We start from the raw sequence: 23,657 nt of genomic DNA on the forward strand, positions 1-23,657 counted from the left end.
GAACTTGAACTTGTAATCCTCCTGCCTTAGCCTCCTAGAAGCTGGGATTACAGGTGTATGCCACCACGCCTGGCTAGATAGTTTTTTTTACAGAAAGGAGCAGGAAGAATGGTGTACAACACAAAAACAAAAGTCCTTAATACATGTTAGCCAAGTATTCATGGTTATTATTATTTTTTTTTTAAATTCATTTGAGGTTCTGGGAATGGAATCTAGGGCTTCCCATGTTCAGGGCAAGCACTGTACCATTGAGCAACACCTTTTTGGTTATCTAAAGTCACCTGTAAATTTTTAATCAAAGAGGGAGGTATGGGGAGAAGTAGAGACATTTCTGTGGCATGGGTTCAGCCTCATATGTGGCAAGGTCTGACAGGTGCCTCCACATGTGGTCACCACGGGACGTAGTCATGGCATGACACAGTCATGACAAGACATGCTCCAGAACTCCTTGTCTGATCAACTGCTCACACTTCCACCGAGGCAAAAAGTGCTACAGAAGAAAGGGAGTAGAGGGAAGAAGAGTAAGAGAAGTGACTGAGAAAAAATTTTAAATTATATTTTGCATCATTAAAAAGCAACAGTTGATTACGTTTTTGAAACTCCAGCATCTGGTAGTGAAAGCTAAACTTTGTCATTGTAATCAACCAAAATTGATGCCACTTAGAGCTATAGTGAATCAAAACTACTCAAGAAGCAAAATGTAACTTCAGTGACATTGCACCTGAAGTCCTGCCTCATAAACCCAAAGGCCTTATGAAAGACCTGTGACTAAACTAGTCATGGGGACACACAGGCAAGGACTACTATCGAAACAATGTCTTCCATATTGTCAAGTACTAAAGAACTTATGGTGGGCTGGGGTTGTAGCTCAGTGATGGAGTGCTTGCGTAGCACGTGTGAGGCACTGGGTTCAATCCTCAGCACCACCTAAAATAAATAAATAAATAAAAACTTATGGTAAGAAAATGTTTCCCTATTAATGTTTATATTACATGGATGATGAACACCATAGATTCTATAGACAATCAATTCTAGATGTGGTCAGAATTATTTATTTATTTATCGGAACTTGGAATCCTCTTCAGTCTCCCAAGTCACTAGGATTACAGATATGTGCTAAACAGTTAAGATGATGAATGGATGTTTTGCATATTTTACCATAATTTCTTTTTCAGTGCTGAGGACTAAACCAGAGGCATGGTAGGCAAGCGCCTACCTCTGAGCTACACCCTTAGCCCTGGTATGACATTTTAGAAACCCCTCGTATCAAACAGTTGTAATAAGTTTCAAATACAGTTGATTATGTTTTTATTTTAATGTCTCTATTTCTACAGTTGAGGGAAAGGTGACAGCTGAAGACAAAAGCACAAAAGAGGAAAGCTGGGCTGGGGTGTAGCTCAGTGGTAGAGTGCTTACCTAGCACATGTGAGGCACTGGTTCGAGCCTCAATGCCACATAAATGTAAATAAATAAATAAATAAAGGTATTGTGTCCATCTACAACTAAATATATATATACATATATGTATGATATATATATATATTAAAAAAAAAAGGAAAGCTGTGTTTACATGGTCCACAGGAGCAAATGAGTATGCTAATAGGGCCAAGGAATCATTGCCACAGCAGGCAATCAGAAATAATCAGAGGGGCTGGGGAGATAGTTCAGTGGGTTAGAGTGCTTGTCACGCAAGCACAAGGCCCCTGGGTTCGATCCCCAGCACACCCCCCCCCCCCCAAAAAAAAAAGAAAGAATCAGAAATAAAGCCTAAGAAATAGTTTTGACCACAAGACAATGTTTGGGATGAAGTGGTATCTTACATATCTTGCTTTCTGAAGACAGCTTTGCTCTTGTGAACTACAACTTCCTGTTATATCCTCTAGCAATACAGATTGTTTTTTATGACAACATGAATTTATCACTTGATTTTGATTCATTGGTATATATCTCTAAGAGGTATGGGAGTGAAATTACTTTAACAACCAAAGATTTGATGGTACCTTAAATCTGTTTTAAAAATATTCAACCTTTACTTTAGGAGGCAATTGCTCTAAAGTAGCAGTATAATAGATCAACTCACTCTGTTAGAAAAATAAGCCCAAATACATGTGGCCTGAAGCATTCTTTTGATCCTGGGCTTAGTCAGCACCAATAACTTTTGGGGTCATTAGACACTTAACTGGTCAGTATCAAGATGACAATCAGAGAAAGAAAAAAATGGTTCTTATAAAGGCTTTTTTCCTCATATACTGTGATTTCACAAAACAGAACAGGATAAAAATAAGCTCAGCTAATGTGAACTCACCAAATGTGAAGATTTTTAAGGAAACATATATTGAGATGCTGTATGAAGAAAAATTTAGCTCCAGTTACAACTTTACAACTTTAATCTTTCCCTATTAAATTGTTATATATTAGCCAGATGCAGTGGCCCACACCTGTAATCCCAGTGACTCAGGAGGCTAAGGCAGGAGAATCACAAGTTCGAAGCCAGCCTTGGCAACTTAGTAAGACCCTATCTCAAAATAAAATTAAAAAAAAGGCTGGGATGCAGCTCAGTGATAAAATGCCCTCAGGTTCAAATACAAAGCTATATACAAATTACTAAGAAATTCTTCATCTATATCATTATTGTTTGCCAAATAATTAGGTTAAGGTTTAATTCATGCAGAAAATGACTGCATAGGAACTTTTTAAAATTATAATTTGAATTACACAATTACAATTTGAAGACAGGAACTAAATCCATCATTTTAAAAGCCCTGGAATAATGATCTACCACATACCTAGACTAAGGCCCATAAAAATAATTTCCCTAGAAAATACTTAATATTAAATAATTTAGAAAATAAAGAATAAACATAATGCCTAAAATAGAGAATCACCACAAGGTGGTATTTATTTTGCTACTGACTCTAACACTCTTAACAAGATTCAACATAAAATATCTAATGACAAGAAATACCTGGCTATTTTTTTTAAGTAGTACTGAAGTGCCATCATCATCAACTTCAAATTCTCCATAGTCTTTCAGACACCGCACCTGAAAGAAAAAAACCTGATACTTTATCTAAAATTTTTCTTTTTGTTTTTTTTTCATTCTTTAAGATGTTGCTCAGGATGGTTTTGAACTGCTGGGCTCAAGTGATCCTCCTGACTCAGCCTCCCAAGTAGCTGACACTGCAGATTCATACCACTGTACCCAGCTTAAATGATTTTTTAATAGATAGTAAACAAGAAGAAATTAGGTATCACATAAATACCTACAGAGTAAAAATACTAGGCTTTCCATCTATTTCCTTTCTGTATACTTAGACCTAATATTACTATTGTGGTAGTCTCATGGTTCCCATTATCCTGCTTTGATGTGGAGAAAGAACAATGGAAAATCTCTGAATGTGTATGTATGTCAATGCTCAAAGCAAGAACACCCTGAGTAAAGGAAGCTATCATTGGATCCTTTCCCCTCTAAAAATCCTGAAAAACAAAGCATTTCAAATATCTACCTACAAAAAATTTTAGATCTCTTCCAGGCTGATTCTTACAGATCTCACCCATAAATTTTTATCAATACCTGGGAATAGGACAGTTTACCAAATGTCTACTTTTAGAAGAGATTCTTCCAATTTCCTTTAGTCATCAGATTTCCCCAGGAATTCTTACTGGTACACCATGAAGAGAACAGACACAGCCTCATGTGACAAGAATCAGGAACAATTCCTCTTTGGAAGAGTGAGGCAGTCTTTTCATAACCACCCTTTGAAACTGTAAAGAACCTTCAAAGGTGTCCCCAGGTGAGAAGAGACACGTGAATACAGCACTGAGTGCTGCCCCGAAAATAAGCAGCGAACAGTTTTCATCCTCATAAGAACTCAGACTAGTATTTATTCTCAAATCCTAGGATTGGCATCAAAACACTGCTACCACTGGGTGCAGTGGCACACACCTATGAATCCCAGTGACTCAGAAGGCTGAGGAGGATCCTAAATTCGAAGTCAGCCTCAGCAAGTTAGTGAAGCCCTAAGCAACTTAGTGGAGACCTGTTTCAAAATAAAAAAGGGCTGGGGACTAAGTCAGTGGTAAAGTGCCCTTGGGTTCAATCCCCAGTACACAAAGGAAAGAAAGAGAGGAGAGGAGAGAGAGAGAGAAGGAGAGAACGAAAGAGAGTGGGGAGAGGAAGGGGAAAGAAAGGGGAAGGGGAAGGAGCAGGGACGGGGCAAGGAAAAGAAAGAAAGAAAGATTAATGTTTCCTTCCACTAAAGCCAATTTCAATGACAAGGTCTCAGCCTCTACTTTTTCAGATAATTTCATCATGGCCTATGATTACTCAGAATCTTACCATGATTCCCAAAGTATTTTAACTTGAAATACTATTATAAAAATCTTACTCACCTATTTATTTCTTAAGCAGACTTTTATTTTCCCTTTTGGGTAGACAGGGGGTTTGCTGGGGATTGAGCCCAAAATCTTATGTGTGTTAAGCACAAGCTGTACCACTGAACTACATTCTCAGCCCTAGACCGTTATTGTGGAAAACAATGAACATATTCAAAAGTAAAAAGACTAATGAGCTGATCCTGCAGATTCACTTCAACTAGCTTAAACAATTATCAACATGTGGCCAATACGTTTCCCTCCCTCAACTTCTCAATTATTTTAGTATCTATTATTATAAATAAAATTTTTTTAAGAACATAGTCTATTATCTCACCAGTTTTTAATATCATGAATATTCATTTAATATCTAAATGACCCCAATTGTCTCATGATTTTTTCTTAAGTTTCTAAGCTGAAATCAGAATTCACTAGAGCTACAAAAATACATGTTTTTCTTTTTTTTAATGTCTTAAAATACATGTTTTCTTTTTTCTTTTTTTAATGTCTTAATGTATACATTTTCCCTCCCTCTTTTTATTTTTTATTTTTCTTCCTCTTGGCAATTTATTTGTTGAAGGAAGTGGATGGGGGGGCTGGGGAGATAGCTCAGTCGGGAGTGCTGCCTTGCAAGCAGAAGGCCCTGGGTTCGATCCCCAGCACCTCCCCCCCAAAAAAAAAAAAAAAAAAAAAAGTGGATGGGTAGTTTGGTATATCTTGCCACAATCGAGATTTTGTTGTGGATTTTGGTGGGGTCATTTACCATAATCCTCTCCCTGAATTTCCTATAAACTGTAAGACAGATCTAGAGGTTTTTTCAGACAAGGTTTTGTATTTTGGTACTTCTTGTACTTCCTCTTACAAGTGGTCCTTTTTGGATATTAACTATTATCCATAATTATCATTACAAAAGTCCAACTAGTCACATAAAGATTAAGTAACTACTTCCTTCTGGCATTAAGATTACAAAATGACATTAGTCTAGCTTTATTCCTACTGCTTTTGTTAACAGTATTGTATAATAAATTTCCCCTTTTAAATTCTGTTGCTTCTCTGATATAGTTTGTACTGCCCAACTTACCACTTTTCAAATGACTTGGATCCCTCCCTCATATTCTCCAGGAGGACTACATAATCACTGCCACAGGTATGAGAAAAAGCATTTGACAAAATTCACCACCTTTTCATGACAAACTTAACAAACTAGGAATAGAAAGAAATTATGTCCACAAAATAAAAGCCATACACAAAAAATTCACTGCAATAGATGGGTGCTAAACTATTCACCTGTGATTCAGCAACTCAGGGGCTGAGGCAGAAGGATTGACATTTGAGGCTAGCCTCCACAATTTAGACCCTATTTCAAAATAAAATTTTTATAAATGGGCTGGGGATGTGTTGCTTAGCATTCATGACGGCCCTGGGCTCAATCCCCTACACCACAAACTAAGTAAATTAGTTAATTAATTTTAAAAAATAAGGGCTGGGGATAAATCAGCAGTAGGGCACCCTGGATTCAATCTCCAGTACTGCCAAAGGAAAAAAAAAGAAAAGAAAGAAAATCCACAGCAAACATCATATCAATGGGGAAAGACTGAAACCTTTTCCTCCAAGTTCAGGAATGCTCACTTTTGTCACTCTGTTCAATATATAACTGGAAGGTTATAACCAAGTCATTAGGCAAGAAAAGATAAAAGCATCTAAATTGGAAAGAGGTTCTATAATCCCAGCTGCTGAGGCAGGAGGACCACAAGCTCCAGATCGGCCTCAGCAATTTAACAAAATCTTGTCTCAAAAACAAGTAAATAGGGCTAGGGAGATAGCTCAGTTGGTAGAGTGCTTGCCTCACAAGCACTAAGGCCCTGAGTTCAATCCCCAGCACTGCAAAAAACAAAACAAAAACAAACAAACAAACAAACAAAAAACACGAGCAAATTAAATAAACACAAACCCATGGAAAGAATTAATTATTTCTGTTCATAGATGATATGACTATACATGTAAAAAACCTTAAAGACCCCCCATGCACAAAGAAAACTGTGACTAGTGAAAGAACTCAGCAAAGTATCAGGATACATAGACAACACACAAATTTCAGTTCCATTTCTATACACCAACAATGAACAGTCTGAAAAGGGAAACTATAAAATAATTCACTTACTATAATATGAAAAAGAACACAATACTTAGGAATTAACTTATTCGTGTCAATGAAAACTATGAAACACTGCCAAAAGAATTTAAAGAAGATAACAATAAGTGGATACACCACCCATGTTCATGAACTGGAAGATACCAATATTAAGAGGTCAACAGTACTCAAACCAGTCTACAGAGTCAACACAACCCTCAAAGATATATTTGGGACAAACAGAAAAACCAATCTGGGGTTGGGGCTTTAGCTCAGTGGCAGAGCGCTTGCCTAGCATGTGAGAGGGTTAGGGTTCAATCCTTAGCACCACATAAAAAATAAACAAATAAAATAAGGTATTCTGTCCATCTACAACAACAACAAAATATAAAAAAAAAATCCTACAATTCATATGAAATCTCAAGGGACCTCAAACAGCCAAAGCAATCTGAAAAAGAACAAATTTGGAGGACTCATTTCCTGATATCAAAACTTATTACAAGTTTCAATAATTAAATAGTCATAGTTCTGACATAAAAAACAACCACACAGAGCCAATGGAATAGAATAAAAATAAACTCAACTTCATGGTCAAATCACTTATAAAAGGGAATCGTTATACCATTCAATGGAGAAAGGAAAGTCTTTTTTTTTTTTAAAGTTCACAGGCTTTTATTTCTTTACATTTATTATGCCATGAATTCATAGGGAATAGGTTCCAGCCAGCTCAGGCTCCTTTCCATTTGTTCTCACAAAATGTGCTTCTCTGGGTGGAGCAGGCTGGCGTTTCAGCTGAACCCAGGTACCCTTCTCTTTGGCTTCCTTCTTTTTTCTGATCATTTTCCTTCACACGTTTCAGGAAGCTGTCTCGGCTCTTAAGAGTGCTTAATATGCTCACTACGCATATTAATCCTCTTGGCAAGAATCTTGCCCTTAACTGGCTTATTCACAACAATGCCACCAGCAGGCTGGGTAACATTGTAGACTCTCCCAGTTTTGCCATGATAACATTTATCATTCCTTTTTGAACAGTACCCATTCCCTTAATGTCTACAATATCACCTTTCTTATAAATTCTCATATATGTGGCCAAAGGAACAACTCCATGTTTTCTAAAAGGCCTAGAGAACATATATCGGGTTCCTCTCCTCTTTCCCTTTGTGTTCGTCATTTTGGCGAATTACTGGAAGATGGCGGTTCCGGCCGAACGGCGGAAAGACTTTTCAAGAAAGGTGGATATCAACATGCAAAAGAAAAAAATGTTGGACCATTACATACGAAAACAGACTCAAAATAGATCAAAGATCTAGATGTAAGACCTAAAACAAAACTCTTAGAGAATACAGGGCAGAAGCTGGACAACACTGAATTTGGCAATAACTTCTTGGATATAACACCAAAGACACAGCAGCAACAACAACAGACGAATTGGACTGCATGAAGCTCTAATCTTTTGTGTACCTAAAAACAGTACTAACAGCCTAAGAGGCAATCAACAGAATGGAAGAAAATATTTGCAAATCATATTTGTGATAAGGGATTAAAATCCAGAATATATGAGAGAACCTAAAACTCCACAACAGAAATATAAACCCAATTCAAAAATGGGAAAGAACCTGAATAGACGTTTTTCCAAAGATATATAAATAGCTAAGAAGCATGTGAAAAGATGCTCAACATCACCAATTATTAGAGAAATTAATCTCAAACCTAAAATGAAATACCATTTCACTCTTTAGGATGGTCATAATTTTTTAAAGGGAAAAATATGAAATAAGTTTTGGTAAGGATATAGAGAAACTGAAACCCTTGTGTGTACCGTTGGGACAATGTAAAATGGTACAGTGCTTTTAAAAACAGTATGGCAGTTCCTCAAAGTTTAAACACAGAATTACCATGTGATACAGCAATTCTACTTCTCGGTATACACCAAAAATAAATGAAGCAGGATCTCAATTTTGTGTGTGTGTGTGTGTGTGTGTGTGTGCGTGTGCGTGTGCGTGTGTGTGTTTACTGAGGATCGAAGCCAGGGGTGCACTATCACTGAGTACATGAGATACATCACCAGCCCTTTTTATTTTTAAATAGGGTTTCACTGACCCAGGCTGGCCTCAAACTTACAAACCTCCTGCTTCAATCTCCCTGGGATTACAGGTATGCACCACTGATCCTAGTTCTAAGAGGTATTTATATACCCAAGTTTACAGCTAAAATGTAGAACTATCCATCAATGGATAAATGGATGAGGAAAATGGTTTACCCATCAAATGGAATATAATTTTAAGGCTAAGACCTGAAAAAGGAAGGAAATTCTGACACATGAATCTTGAAAACATTATGCTACATGATAAGCCCATCACAAAAAGACAATTACCATATGATTCCACTTAACTTAAGAATAGTTAAAAATCATAAAGACAAAGTAGAATGGTGGTTTCAAGGAGGGCTAGGAAGAGGGGCATTACTGTTTAGTGGGTTTAGTTCCAGTTTTATAAGACAAAAAGAAATCTGGATGGTGTGATGGCTGCACAATATTATGAGAGTATTTAATACTTTCTGAACTATATACTTAAAAGATGGTTACGCTGAGCACAGTGGTGCACGCCTGTAATCCCAGCAGTTTGGGAGACTGAGGCAGAAGGATCATAGGCTCAAAGCCAACCTCAGCAATTTAAGGAGGCACTAAGTAACTTAGTGAGAACCTGTTCCAAAATAAAAATAAAAAGGGCTGGGGATGTGGCTCAGTAAGTTCAATCCCTAGTACCAAAACAAAAACAAAAAAGGATGGTTAAGATGATGAAATTTATGTTTTGTGTATTTTAGTGCAATAAAATGGGGGAAAATGTTTAAAAACTAAGCAAATAATTCCTATTTGACTAATCTACCAACTTGAAAGATAGGTTTATTTGTTTCATGTTTTCAAAATTTAGGGGTTCCTTCAACCCCTGGCATCTCCACCAAAAAAAAAAAAAAAAAAGAGAGAGAGAGAGATTGGATCTCCATTTTGACTTAATTTTGTTTATAATAGGTATAACATTTACATGGTTCCAGAGTTAAAGAAACAAGTATGCCCACAGAATTTTAGCTGCTCCATTCTTACCATCCCCATATAGGTCACTTTACTGGTTTTGATTTATGCTTGCTTTATTTTTAAGTAGAACTAATATGTATTCATTCATGTTCTCACTTAGACAAAAAGTAGCACAATCTATATATTTAAAAAAAGTAAAGTAATTGCTGCTCTGGGAAGATGGCAGAGGAAGAGCAAATAAAAAAGAACCCTCTGGTTCCAGAAAATCTGAAAAAGAGGAAAGCTTATCAGGCCCTCAAAGGTAGGCAAAGCAAGTGTTTTTGGCAAAGAGGAGAGAAAGGAACAGTTCAGATTTAAGTGACTGAATCATTCCTACATGATTCCTGGCGAAGAAGAAACATGACAAAATGTGTGTCAGACGACTTTGGAAATGCTGATAAACATTCCTTAGCCTTTGTACGCATTAAAGGATTACTGGGGTGAGATTTGCTGGTGCAGAGGACCATTGCAAGACTTCATTTGAAGAAAATATTTAGTGGTGTCTTTGTTAAAGTCACCTCGAAAAGCCTAAAAGTACTACGAATTGTAGAAACTTATGTGACTTAGGGATTTCCAAGTCTGCCTGGGAACTCATCTTGAAACGTGGACAAGCAAGGTCAAGAATAAGACCATCCCTCCTGACAGACAACAACAGTGATTGAGGAGCACCTGGGGAGGTTTGATGTCATTTGTCTGGAAGAACTCATTCATGAAATTGTCTTCCCAGGGAAGTATTTGAGAGATCTCTAGGTTCTTGTGCCCCTTTCCACCTCTCTGGGCCCGTCATGCTACCAAAAATAGGGTGGGCTTCCTCAAGGAGATGGGCCTACCTGGCTATCAGGGTGAATGCATCAATCAAGCCATCCGACAGCTGAACTAAACCCAGAATATCTGAAAGCAGTGCGTTGAAAGCATGTGTTTTGTTTGATGGAAATGTTATCAAGTATCTTCAGAGAAACTGGAAGGAAGGGATTAGGGAAGAGACAGTAGTTATGATCATGTCAGGCACCTGTCATCACAGACCAGTTCCAAGGAAAATTCTATTGTTTCCTACATTGACCACCTCTGCCTCTGAAATCAACACGTCATGGAGAAAGAAGTCCTGCTTTGTCAGGGGTTTAATGTTGGTGAATGAATAACCCAAGCATGTATTCAGGACTCCTTAAGATTTGTAGCAGTTGACAAAGTCCAGGAGTATAATTGAATCTAGAGGTCCTGAGAGCCTTGTATTGAAAAGACTTGAAATACTTAGGAAGAAAAGCACAAAAACTATGCTCTTTTGTCTCTGTTGAGTCTATGTTCCACCTTTTGAACAACAGCTTTGTGAACTCTTAAAAAAAAAAAAAAAAAATATAAACCAGGTGTGGTGGCACACACCTCTAAGCCCAGTGGCTCAGGGGGCTGAAGCAGGAGGATCATGAGTTTGAAGCCAGCCTCAGCAAATTAGCGAGGCCCTAAGCAACTTAGCAAGACCCTGTCTCTAAATAAAAATATAAAAAGGGCTGAGGATGTGGCTCAGTAGTTAAACACCTTTGGGTTCAATCCCCAGTACCAAAAAATAAAAACTTATACATACTTCAATATATAAACTTTTTGGAGGTTTCATATCCTGTGTGATGTCCAAACCTTCATCTCCTCCCAGTGACCTCATGTAAGTAGCAAGGGACTTTTTATAATGATTAAACCACTCTGTCTGCAAACATAAAGATAGTAATTTAATAGTTATAAGAAAATATGCACAAATTATATATGTTCATCCCTTCAGAAGCAGCACACATCCCAACATAGATCATTATTAAAGTATAAAATTTATTGGTTTGTAGTATACTCTCAGAGTTGTACATCCATTACGATCATCCTTTTCCAGAAAAGAAACTCCGTATTCTTTATCAGTCACTCCATAGTCTGTATATCCATTGTGTGGATATACATATCCATTTGTCAGTTGATGAATATTTGGGTTGTTTTCTCAAAAGTATCTTAGTTTTCGGAAATAGCATCAATGTTATTTTATAATTGTATTTTGTAATTCTGAAATGTTGTATTTTTTTATTATGTTTCTGGTTGAATGTTCCTTAGGTTTATGATTGAGGATGTTGTAAACTTCTGAGAACAGAAATTGTCGGTACTTAGGAGGGATCACAAGTTCAAGGCCAGCCCCAATAACTTAGTGAGACCTCAGCAATTCAGTGAGAACTTGTCTCAAAAATTAAAATAAAACTAAAAGGGACTGGGGATAAAGCACCCTTGGGTAAAATCGCTAGTACAAAAATAAATAAATAAATAAATATATACCCTGTAGACTAAACCAAGAGATCTCTCATGCCATGTGGGCATTGGGCAATGTCTGGTGATATTTTTGGTTGTTACAACTTGGGGGAGGGGAACATTACTGGTACCTAGAGAACAACACCCAATGGTTGTTGGTAAAACCCTCTAATACACAGGACAACCCCCAGTGAAGAATTATTCAGTCCAAAATGCCTACTGAGATTAGAAAACCTTGGACTTGAGTAACCACATAATGTATATTGTGCATATAATTTAATATACTAAAAATTCAAAACACTTCTGAAAACAAAGAGGTAATATAAATGATGACAGGGTAACTAACAGGTATAAACTAGGACATATATTCCCTCTTCTGGAAATTCCATTCCCAGGTATATACTAGAAATGCATACTTGTTACAATATTATAAGAATGTTCATAATAGCATTGTTCATTGCTGTGAAAAGTTGGAAACAGTATCAGCAATAAATTGCAGGGTTGGGGTTGTGGCTCAGAGGTGGACTGCTAGACTGGCACCTGGATCCTCAGCACCACATAAAAACAAATAAATAAAATAAATGTACTGTGTCCATTTACAACTAAAAAAATTTAAAAAAAAACAACAATAAATTGTAGCCTCTACTCAAAATGGTAGTGAAAAATATGGATTATGGCTAATATATGAACAGGGTAGACAGGCTCAAAAATATGTTTAGTGAAAAAAGTCATAAAAATGCTATATGAATACATAATAAGTTCAAATACAAAAAACATTAAGTTAACAGTGCTTAGGGATGCAAGGTAAAATAATATTTTAAAAAAGCAAGGAGTGATTAGTCTGCACAAATGTCAGTGGTGATATTGGGAGAAGGGATGCAGAGCTTATGAGGTGATGTCTTTCTTGAATAGGGTGATGGATTCATGAAAATTTATTGGTGACATCATGAAGCTGATTATCTTCTTTTGTACACCTCTCTGTATGTATGTGTGTATGTGTGTTACATATACATTAGATTTCATAATACGAATGATTAAATGGACCAAAAACATCCAGAAGCGTTAAAAGAGGATGTATGTTGTAAGATCTACACTGTTTTTTATAATAACCAAAAATTTTAAATAATGTTTTGTTGTGATAAGTATGATGAAAAACTTTTCAGAGATGATTCCAAACAAGTCTTTCCACCTTCATTTTTTCTGCAGTGCCTCCACTGAGGATAGCAAAATGTAACAGGCCCCAAAGAGAACAAGAAGTGGGAGAAAAATCAAAAGTTGATTTAGCAGTGATGGTATTACCCCCATTTAACCTCACTCCTGGATGAAAGAGCAATGCAGAGTATATACATTCCTTTCATAAAAGAATATACTGACATCATTATAAAATATTTGTTTGTGGAAAAATATTAATATGACAAAATAACCCATTTTCATTACCTTTCATATGTTAGTGACCTGAAGATTCTATAAAGTTAAGAAATCAAAAGTTAGAGCATAAAAGATTTTCCTGTTTTGAAATTAGATGAGAATATTTTTATGTCTTAGCCATAAATGCACTATATAATAAAGAAATTGTGCCAGGTACAATGGTTCATGCCTATAAGTCCTGCTACTCAGGAGCCTGAGATAGAACTCTAAATTTGACACCATCCTGGGCAACCTTAGAGAACTATCTCAAAATAAAATTTCCAGTTTGGTGGTAAACCCCTTGCCTAAGCATGTATAAGGCCCTGGGTCTAATCTCCAGTACCACAAAAAATTAAAATAGATTTTTTTTTTTTGTACTGGGTATTTAACTCAGGGCACTTTAACACTGAGCCACATTCCAGTCCTTTTTATTTGAGATAGAGTCTCATTAAGTTGCTGAGGGCTTCACTAATTTGCTGAGGCTGGCCTCAAACTAGTGATTTTCCTATCTCAGTCTTCCCAGTCTTTGGAATTACAGGTATGTACCACCTCATCCAGACAAAATTCTTTTTTTTAAATGAAGAAATTGGCTGGCTTTTGTTTGCATATTGGGAGGGAACTTTTAAATCCATGGAATTTCTCAAGTAATAGACCTTGTCATTCATGGTAATTTCTAATAAAAACTTACTAATAAGGTGACTCATGGTGGATCCCTGGATAGTTTGTACTAACAAGATGACTCAGAGTGGGGGTTGGCTACCCCAGAAAGATCAACCATGTTACTAGAGCAATGGGCTTTGGGCCTCTTGATATCAGTTTGACCTCTGGGGAAGGAAGGATTCAGATTGAGCCCAATCCTAGGACAATGATTCACTCAATCATTTTTTGGAATGAAATTCTAGCACTCTGGATACCAATGCTTGTATGAGCTGCCCCGGTTGAGACTATTCCATGCTATTACACATAAATGTATCAGAAGGGTGATAAGTCCTGATAGGGCGTAGATATCAGAAGGTTCAAGTATAAGACCCTTGTAGCCCTCACCCTATAAGCCTCTTTTTTTAGTGGATTCTGATTTTGTATTATTTTTTCTCTAGGACCCTGAAGTTAATTTTTAAGCATAATGCTTTCCTGAGTTCTGTGAGTCACTCTGGAGAACTGTTGAACCTTAGGAAATAGTGGCACCTTGGGGCTTGTGACTGGTACCTGAAGTGAAGGCAGTCTTGTGGAAGACTGTGTGCTTAACTGTGAAATCTAATCTAACTCCAGGTAGTGTCAGAATTCATTGCAACCTTGTAACAGGTAGGTACTATGAACTTCATTTTGTAAGTAAGGGAATTTAGTCACAGAAAGAGGTCAAGTTACTTGTCAAAGATTGGACAATTAGTGAAGAACCACTAAGTGGATTTCAATCCAAATCTGCCTGACTCTTAATACTGTGGCCTTAAATAATGAGCTAGTTCTGTCCCTCAATGACTGCATAAATTAAGAATTTCATTAATCATACAAATTTGTAAAATTGTTTAGAAAGTGTGTGTGTACAGTTGGGTGCAGTGGCACACCCCTGTAATCCCAGCAACTGTGGAGGCTGAGGCAGGAGGATAGCAAGTCCAAGGCCAGCCTCAGAAATTTAGTGAGGCCCTAGGCAACTTAGCAGGACCCTGTCTCAAAATAAAAAATAAAAAGGACTAGAAATGTAGCTCAGTTGTAAAGCACCCCTAGGTTCAATCCTCAGTAACAAAAAGAGAAAGAAAGAATAGGTGTACACTTGTCTCTGTGTATATATACATAAACATGCATGTATTTTATGGAAAACACCAAATAATAACACCAGTTTTTAAACCCCACTAATTGATCACTTATAAATAACAAATGGAACTATTTTGCTTAGTAATAAAGAGTTTTCCACATAGCATTTAGAATTACTACCTACATATATTTTTCCATCATAGTATATACAAAACAAACTCAAATTAAAACTTGCCTAAAACAGATATTAAAAACAAAAAGAGAAACACTATTAAAGATCAATACCAGAAACTCCACCTTTTCATAAACTTGAACAATGCTACACTTACTTCTTCAGCAGACATGTGAAATCGTAAAGTACTTGGCAAGACGCTGCCATATTCCCACCTGAGTGCTCTAATCCGAAGCAATCGGTCATACCTACAATGTGTAGAAGGAATTAAGACAGTGTAAGAATCACAAGGGTATCAGAGGTTGTTCTGATAAGGATAGACTCAAGATTCACAATAAAAAGAAAGTGGACTTTACTTGTTTCCTAATATAAAGAAACCAACTATAAAAAGGTGTCTTTAAAACAGTGGAACAAACCTGAAGATGGAGTGAACAGATGCCACGAAGGCATTGTTCACTTCTCCAGGTGTGTCACAATACAGTGGTTATGAAGGTCCAGATGATCCTTATTTTTTACCTTTTCTTTTTAAATTTTGGTACCAAGGATTGAACTCAGAGAGTTTAACCACTAAACTATACCCCCAGTCCCCTTTTTTAAAAAAAATTTTTGAGACAAATTCTCGCTGAGCTGTTTAGGGCCTCGCTAACTTGCTGAGGCTGGCTTTGAACTTGTGATCCTCCTGCCTCAGCCTCCTGAGCCACTGGGACTAAAGAAGGTGCCACCATGCCCAGCCAATTCTTTTTTTTTTTTTTTAGTAGAAATAGAAAATATTAAAGATACTAAAATAGTGGTAAAATGCAAGATGCTCTAAAAAAGTATAGTTTAGAGAACAAAACATGATGAAGTTATCTACTGGCAAAACATCAAAAAGATGTAAAGGTACTGAGTTGCTTGCCTAGCATGTGTGCAGGCTGTGTCCCATCCCCAGTACTGCCAAAAAAAATAAAATAAATAAATTGACCTAAGGGATATGATGGCTCTATGAGGTGTATTAATATTACTCTTCTTCCTTTTATGACTATTGAACATTTTCATAACCAAGTCTCAAAATAGAAAAAAAGAGAAGAACTTTAGAATGTTTACAGAGACAGAGATAGTCAGGCATCGTGTGGTGCACACCATAATCTTAGTGACTCCACGAAGGCTAAGGCAGAAGGATACTAAATTTGAGGCCAGCCTCAGCAACTACCAAGATCCTGATTCGAAATAAAGGCCTGGGGGTTGTAGTTCTGTAGTTGAGCATTTCTGGGTTCAGCCCAGTACTGCAAAAATTTTTTTAAAAAAGAGAGACAAATCTTAATATTTCCTGCTACCAATTTGGAAAGGTTACCTGGGAAACCAACTACACAAAAATCCTCCAGGTGTCCCTTCCATTCCAAGCAAACACTTAGAAACCTTACAGGTATGCTACAGTGCAGCGTCGATTTCTTAACAGAGAACAGTGCCGAAACTTTAATGGTTGGTATCAAATCGCCTCGTCCACCTGACTTGCTTCATTCTGATAAGAACATTAAAAGAATATATATATATAATATATATATATATATATATATATATAACCATATAGTAAAATTTCAAAGCAACAACTATTGACTTACATGCTTTTTTTTTTTCTTTTGGGGTTTAGTTTTGTTTTTGGTTATTTTGTGGTGCTGGGGATCAAACTCAGGGCTTTGTGCATGCTAAGCCAAGCACTCTACCACTGAGCTAACTTCCAGCCCACAAATTGTACAAATACAGGGAATACAGGAAAATTCTTCCCTTATTGGACCAACGACTGCTAGACCACCTCCAAAATACCTTTATTCTTCTGTTTCACTTTTTTTAAGTCCACGTCACCTCTCCAGGAACCTGGATAACCAATGCATCTCCCTTTCCTCTGAACTTCCCTAGTACTCTGTGTCACTGGAATCTGTGAAGTTGCTCACATAGCCCAAATTCCCCATTGTGCCAATTAGCATGTTCAGCTCTAAATATTCCATAAAACTAGAGTCTTCTCTTCACCTACTAAGTTGTAGTCCTCTGTGACATCAGTTCTCAATGAACTCCACTCAAGCTATCAAAAATCACTTCTATTCCTGCTGATTTTACAAATTCCTTAGACAAATTAAGGTATCTATTAATGAAACCAAACAGTGAAAACTATATTTCACTTCGTTACGGTTTTTATTTGCTTGTGTCTCATCTTTTCAAGTTTGCCTTAATTCCTTTTAACTCATATTGGTCAAACCACAATAGTTTTTAAACATCTACCACTTGCCAAGCAACTCTTTCAGCCCCAAAGATATAGGCAATGGTCAGAAGCACAAATCCCTCTATGTCCTGGCTATGTGTTAATTTGTACAGTTAGGGTAGATCAGGCTCAAAGAGAATTGGGAAATAATTTAAAAAATCACATCCCAAAACTGAGTCAAGCATAAGGGCATACAGGACTCACGAGGGCTGCAAGTTCAAAGCCAGTCTCAGCAACTTAGTGAGGCCCTACCTCAAAATCTCAAAATAAAAAATAAAAAGGGCTGGGAGTAGCTCAGTGGTTAAGTGCTCCTTGTTCAATCCTCAGTACCAAAAAAAAAAAAAACCATTGATGTAAGATTATATGATTTCAAAGTCTTAAATGGTTTTAAAATATCAAACTTACACATCAGACTGGTTTTGTTTATATAAAGCTTTCATCTCCTCCGAACTTGCCTGATTCCATCCTCCTAAAACATATAAACTGATATTGATACAAGTTCATTTATTTCCCCTACCAAATCCTTGACAATATTCTATTTGTACTATACTGATCTTTGATTTACAAACCTTTATCAAAAGCAATAGCCCTCTCACCCTAGAAGGGACCATAGTGTTGGCAAGTAATGTAATTGGTTAGCCCCATGAAAAGCAACCCACTGGCTCATCAAAAAAATTAACACAGAATTACTATTATATCTAGCAATTCTACTCCTAAGTACATATCCAAGCAAAACTGAAAATATATTCACACAGAAACTTGTACATAAATGTTCTAAGCAGGCATTAATAGTCCAAAAGAAGAAACAACCCAAAATGTCCCAATAACTGATAAATGGATAAACCAAATGTGGTATAACACTTTCAATGGAATATAATTCAGCCCTAGGAAGAAATGAAGTACTGATTGAAGGGTTATGGAAAATATTATTCCTGTAAGGTAGCCCCCTGAAGAAAAATGGAGAGATGCCGCTGGGGAAGAGTGAGGGGAAACTAGCCAAGGGACAAACCTCCCAGCAGAGCTTATTCTGATGACAATGGGCCCTGGGGGAAACTGGTGGATACTGAATGCTGACCCTAAACCTTGATCTTCCCCAGGGCAAAGTAGTCCTAATGGAGGCACAGCAAATAAAAAGGGCAAGATTTGAGTATTCATCCCTCAGGGTCGGACTCTTATTCTCCCCAATGAATTTCAACCTTTTTACAAGTCCCTCCCCTAAGTTAAAGTTTTAACCTGTACAGCTAGCCCCTGCTGGTCAAATAGCACCTGCCTGGATTTCAGATGACTACATCATCCTCATTGTACCCTATAAAACCAAAATCCCCTTTGTAACTGAGGGTCATTTCTGCATCCCCAAAAATGAGCCCCCAAGGTGCCCGTCTGCAAATGAATTTAAAGGCTTCACTGAATCTGTTGAGGTCTGCATCCCATCCTTTTGCACTTACAAAAGTATTTGTATGGTTCCACTTATCTGAACATAGCAAAGGGAATTCATGCAAACCTAAAATAGATTAGAGGTTACCAGAAGCTCCAGGGAAAGGGAACACTGGTAATTATTGCTTTAATGGTAACAGAGGTTTCTGTTTGAGGTGATAAAAAGGTTTTGGAAATAGTGGTGATGATTGGTGACAATGTGAATGTAACTTAATACCACTAAAGTTCACACTTAAAATGGTTAAAATGGCTTTATATGTGTACATTTTACACAGTAAAAAAAATTAGTAAAGGCACAATTAAAAGAATGAATTACTGAAACCATACAAAACAGTAGGTATAATCTCAAATATATTATACTGAGGAAAAGAGGCCAGGCACAAAAGAATGTATTACTATATAATTCTATGTAGCCCTTTACAGAAAAAGTTTGCCAGTTTCTGGCACATGGAATCCAGCAATATGTAAAAAAGGAAAACATATAACCTGTAGTAAGAAAGCAAATCCATGGCTGTCAAAGGCTGTAATGGGGAGGTACTTACAAAAGGAAGCAGTGGTAGGCTTTACAGAAATCGTGATCAGGATGCTGATGATAAAGATATATACCATTGGCATTGGATCTGCCATTTTTGCTGCCGCCAGTATTCTGCCCCCCACCACCACCGCATACCATTCTACAACCCAGACTGCTAGCCTGGGAACGTCCTAGTCAGTCATTGGTTCAGATGTTAGCCTGTAAACCTCCTCACCAGCATTGGTCCAATGCTATTAAGCCCGTGAAATTTTACTACTTAAGAATAGTTCCCCCACCATTTTTTCTCTCTCCCTCCCTCCCTTTCTCTGTCTCTGTCTCTGTCTCTCCTCTCTCTCTCTCTCTCTCAAGGTTGTGGGAACACCCCTTCCTCTCCTGTTTCCCTTCTCTGGGCTCCTGAGAACTCAGCCATGGGCTCTGCCCAATCTAAAATTCTCTGAGACTCCCCCACCCGCTTGGCTGTCTCCTTAAAAACATCCAGCCTCTCCATTTGACTCCAGATCTCAAACCTCGCAGGCTCCTTTTCTACTACAAGACAGTCTGACCCCAATATAAGTTAGATATGTCAATTTAATGTTCTATAATAGGACCTGTTAGAGCCTGATTTGTTTAAAGGTTAATATCCTGAAACATGAAAGCATTTTGCCATTTTGCCACACAAAAGGAAAGTTCAAAGCTCGCTCAGCCTTTCTTTGGTTTATGTTTTGGATGTAATGTCATTGTGTTTACTAACACTCACATAGACTCAGGAAACAATATATGTAAACTTCTTAAAATGATATTTAAGAAAGAGGCAAAGATCAACTTCAGAACTAGAACACTTTACCTAAGATTCATGAAGAGCCCCGCCTTACCTAAGATAAGGCTCTGCCACCCACCCTGCTGCATGTCAGAATGGCTCAAAATAACCCAGACTTCAGCTTACTTAAAGTTATATTCAAAAGATTGTTTTTTGTTGTAAAATTACTGTGATCTCAAACAGGGGATATAATGTATAGCTCAGCCAAAATTCAAGATAGCTATTAAACAAACTAAATGTTTTACTGTTGTTAATTCCATTTTGTACTTTCCTTGTAAACTTTGTAACTACTGCCTGATTAATGTTTTGCAGAAGTACTACTTCAAGAACAAATGACCTAAATTGATTTGAGATAATAAGCCATCACCTATATGACAGATAATATACACCCCAATTAAATAAAAGGGGGTAAACAAATATAAAGTCATAAACATTAAAGTCCAGTACTCTTACTTTATGACTGGTGAGACTGGCTTGCTGGATATTTAAGATCAAGATTAAGATCAAGATTAATACAAAAGGGCCAAAAACCCAGTATTTGGCTCTTGCCCTCTGAGTCAGCCTGAACCCAGGGAATGGGAGAGTTTCTCTAAGGAGCTTTGCAACTCCCTCCCAACCAGGGAGATTGATGAGACCATTAGAGGATGAAAAGCCAATCAGTGCACCTGCTGCAAAAAGGAGAGTCATTGAAAAGGGAGACATCCCTGATGCTTCCAAAGGAAGCCACCTAATCAAGAAGACCCTACCTAGCGAAAGGAACTAAAGGAGCTAAGAAGTTGGTCTCAAGTTCTCCATGAACTCAGCTGACCTTTAGCAGATAGGAACAAGGTCAGGTTGACTAGCTTGGTCCTGAATACCTAGGAAAAACAGCCAGAACTGGGGTTTAAGGAAAGACAATAGTTCCTTTATTGGCACTTAAGACCTACACTCATGTTAGACCCAAGAATAAGTAAGATTGAACGCTATAAAAGAGATTCTTAGGTAGAGTGCCTGATAACTATCAAGAGAAACTGCCAGAGTCAGAAATTTTTGGTTGTTTTAAGGTCTACAGATCTTCCTAAACAGGACCATGCCTGCAAAATTGCCTACAGAAGTTCCTACAAGATCAGATACACAAGTTCACCAACCAATCGGTCAATCATCTGCTTCTCCTTCAAGACTACCAGCCCCTAACACCCAAAGCTGAGACTTGTAATTCACTATTGACACCTCTGGCCCCCAAAACTCTGCTCCCACCTAAAGTCCTGCCTAATTCCCTTTTTAAAATGAGATTCTTCGCCCCTAACTGGCAGGAAGAAGCTACAGAAGAAAGACCATTGTCCCACCCCTGGTATCTATAAAAACAAAAAGGAAGGAATATTGGCATCAGATCTGCCATTTTGTTGCCACCAGTATTCTGCTCCCCCCATGCCCCACCATTTTACAACCCAGATTGCTAGCATGGGAACTTCCTAGTTGGTCATTGGTTCAGATGTTAGCCTGCAAACCTCCTCACCACCCATTGGTCCAATTGCTATTAGTCCACAAAATTCCACTACTTAGGAATAGCTCCCCTGTCATTGTTCTCTCTCTCTCTCTGACACACTCTCTCTCTCTCTCAGACACTCTGTCTGCTTAATAAAATCTCGTGTGAGTTCCCATGTTTGGAGTGGTTTCTGGGTGCTTTCACATACATATGTCGAAATTCAAAAATCTATCAAACTGTATATTTTGTTGTATATAAATTATACCTCAGGCAGGTGCCGTGGCTCACACCTGTAATCTCAGCAGCTTGGGAAGCAAAGGCAGAAGGACTGCAAGTTCAAAACCAGCCTCAGCAACTTAGCAAGGCCTTAAAGCAACTTAGCAGGATTATGTCAAAATAAAAAATAAAACGGTCCGCCTGCATTGTGGAGCTAGCCGGCGGGCAGCCAGCTCACCCAACCCTGAGGCTGAGGTAGGTTAACATCGAGGAGCTAGCCGGTGGGCAAGCCAGCTCGCCCAACCCCCACACCGAGGTCGGACATTATCACTGAGCGACTCCGCCTGACCCCAGAACCAAGGTCAGATGCCATCACTGAGTGACCCCGCCCGACCACCATGCTGAGATTGGTCACCATCGCGGAGCTAGCTGGTGGGCATGTCAGCCCACCTGCATCGCAGGGCAAGCCGGCAGACGAGCCAGACTGCCTGCATCACAGAGCTAGCCAGCGGGCAGTCAGCCCGCCCGACCCCAACACCAAGGTTGGACACTTTCACTGAGCGACCGCGCCTGACCCCCCACTGAGGTCAGACGCCATTGCTGAGCCTGCCTGCATGCCCCCGCTACTGCTGAGGGACACTGCAATTGCCTCTGAGCTGACTCAGCACACCCTCCCTGGGGCTCCCCAGCTTCTTTACAGGCTGGTGCAGGCATTTTGAATTATTCCTGAGGGCGTGGCCATCATCATTGGAAGGGTGGCTCCCTTCCTGAGACACCTACAGGAGACTGGAGGACCTTTGACAGGAAACAGGAGTCAAGAAGAGGAGGTACTGAGAGAATCAGGACCAACTCAGAGTCACTGGGGGTCTCTCCCACTGGGTGGGATCCCTGGATGGGGCAGCAGTCCCGGAACGCAGGGAACTTCGTGGAGTAGAGTGGCCCAGTGAGACTCCCCTGCTGGAGCCAAGAACCCGGTCAACCAGGAGCACTGTAGAGGAGGACACAGGAGAGGCTTTGACGCAGAGTGAGAGTCCCAGGGCCTGGCGGCAGGACCAGACCGCAGGCAGCTTCTCGGAAGAGGGCCGCACAGCAAGAGGCTTCAGTGCAGGGTGAGGGTCCCTGGCCCAGACGGTAGCTCCGGTCCCCAGGGAACGTAGAGGAGGAGGGCCGCCCAGAGACGGAGTACCTCACAGGGCCAGGTTCCCCAACCCAGGAGGTAGGTCAAAACCCTTGGAAACATTGCAGAGGAGATCTACGCAGCGAAACTCCCCACCGAATGAGTCTTCCCCGCTGGGCAAGGCTTTCCTACCAGGGCAGAAGAACCAGAGACATAGGCCCAGACCAGACATGCCCCAGTCTGCAGTCTAGTCCCCCTTTGGCTGACCATCAGTCAGCAAGTAGAGGCACCTCTGCCCACTGACAGGGAATATACCCCACCTGAAGGACACCAGCCCTAGAGGAGCAGCTTCCTTGTGGAGCATCACATTATCAAGTTCCTCCACGATTTCAGGCTACTGAAAGCTAGGAGGTGAGTTACTGGAAATCTACAGGGACAACAGTAGTCAATAGAGGAAATCTGCAGTATCTCAGAGTTTCACTACTAGAAGGACAGATACCTGAGCAATATGAGAAAACAAGGAAAGAAAATGTCGCAAACAAAACTAGATGGTATAGCAATAAAATCCAATGACAGCATGGCAGAAGAAATGTCAGAAAGGGAGTTCAGAATGTACATAATAAAAAAATCAGGGAAGCAAACGAGGAGATGAAAGAGCAAATGCAGGCATTGAATGATTGCACCACTCAA

The 23,657-nt window shown here is 38.8% G+C and overlaps 1 protein-coding gene and 2 pseudogenes across 3 annotated transcripts; 1 reads left to right on the plus strand and 2 right to left on the minus strand.

Moving 5' to 3' along the window:
• LOC306651498 (DNA replication complex GINS protein PSF1-like) lies at positions 1–17,845 on the minus strand. The gene is made up of 5 exons (XM_079124164.1): positions 17,810–17,845; positions 15,329–15,419; positions 11,152–11,268; positions 2,966–3,043; positions 1–490 (listed from the first exon to the last, which is right to left on the minus strand). Exons 1-5 carry the CDS (start codon positions 17,842–17,844, stop codon positions 422–424), a joined length of 390 nt encoding a protein of 129 aa, XP_078980290.1. The 5' UTR covers position 17,845; the 3' UTR covers positions 1–421.
• LOC306654082 (large ribosomal subunit protein eL21-like) lies at positions 7,195–7,738 on the minus strand (annotated as a pseudogene). Its single transcript has one exon. The product of its transcript is annotated as a large ribosomal subunit protein eL21-like (transcript).
• Positions 9,753–11,138, plus strand: LOC306651563 (ribosomal protein uL30-like; annotated as a pseudogene). Its single transcript has one exon. The product of its transcript is annotated as a ribosomal protein uL30-like (transcript).
• Positions 17,846–23,657: the final 5,812 nt, after the last annotated feature.

Source organism: Sciurus vulgaris, assembly GCF_902686455.1.
Source record: "Sciurus vulgaris genome assembly, chromosome: 2".
NCBI classification, from domain to species: domain Eukaryota; kingdom Metazoa; phylum Chordata; class Mammalia; order Rodentia; family Sciuridae; genus Sciurus; species Sciurus vulgaris.

What these genes read in the sequence shown, in the direction of transcription:
- LOC306651498 (XM_079124164.1), bottom strand. Translation starts at nt 17,844, where the DNA reads ATGAAAGCTTTATATAAACAAAACCAGTCTGATGT. An exon ending in TTCACATGTCTGCTGAAGAA is followed by an intron (nt 11,269 to 15,328) that starts GTAAGTGTAGCA and finishes TTATGTTTGCAG; the next exon opens with ACAGAGTGGTTTAATCATTA. An exon ending in CAAAAAGTTTATATATTGAA is followed by an intron (nt 3,044 to 11,151) that starts GTATGTATAAGT and finishes TTTTTCTTTCAG; the next exon opens with GTGCGGTGTCTGAAAGACTA.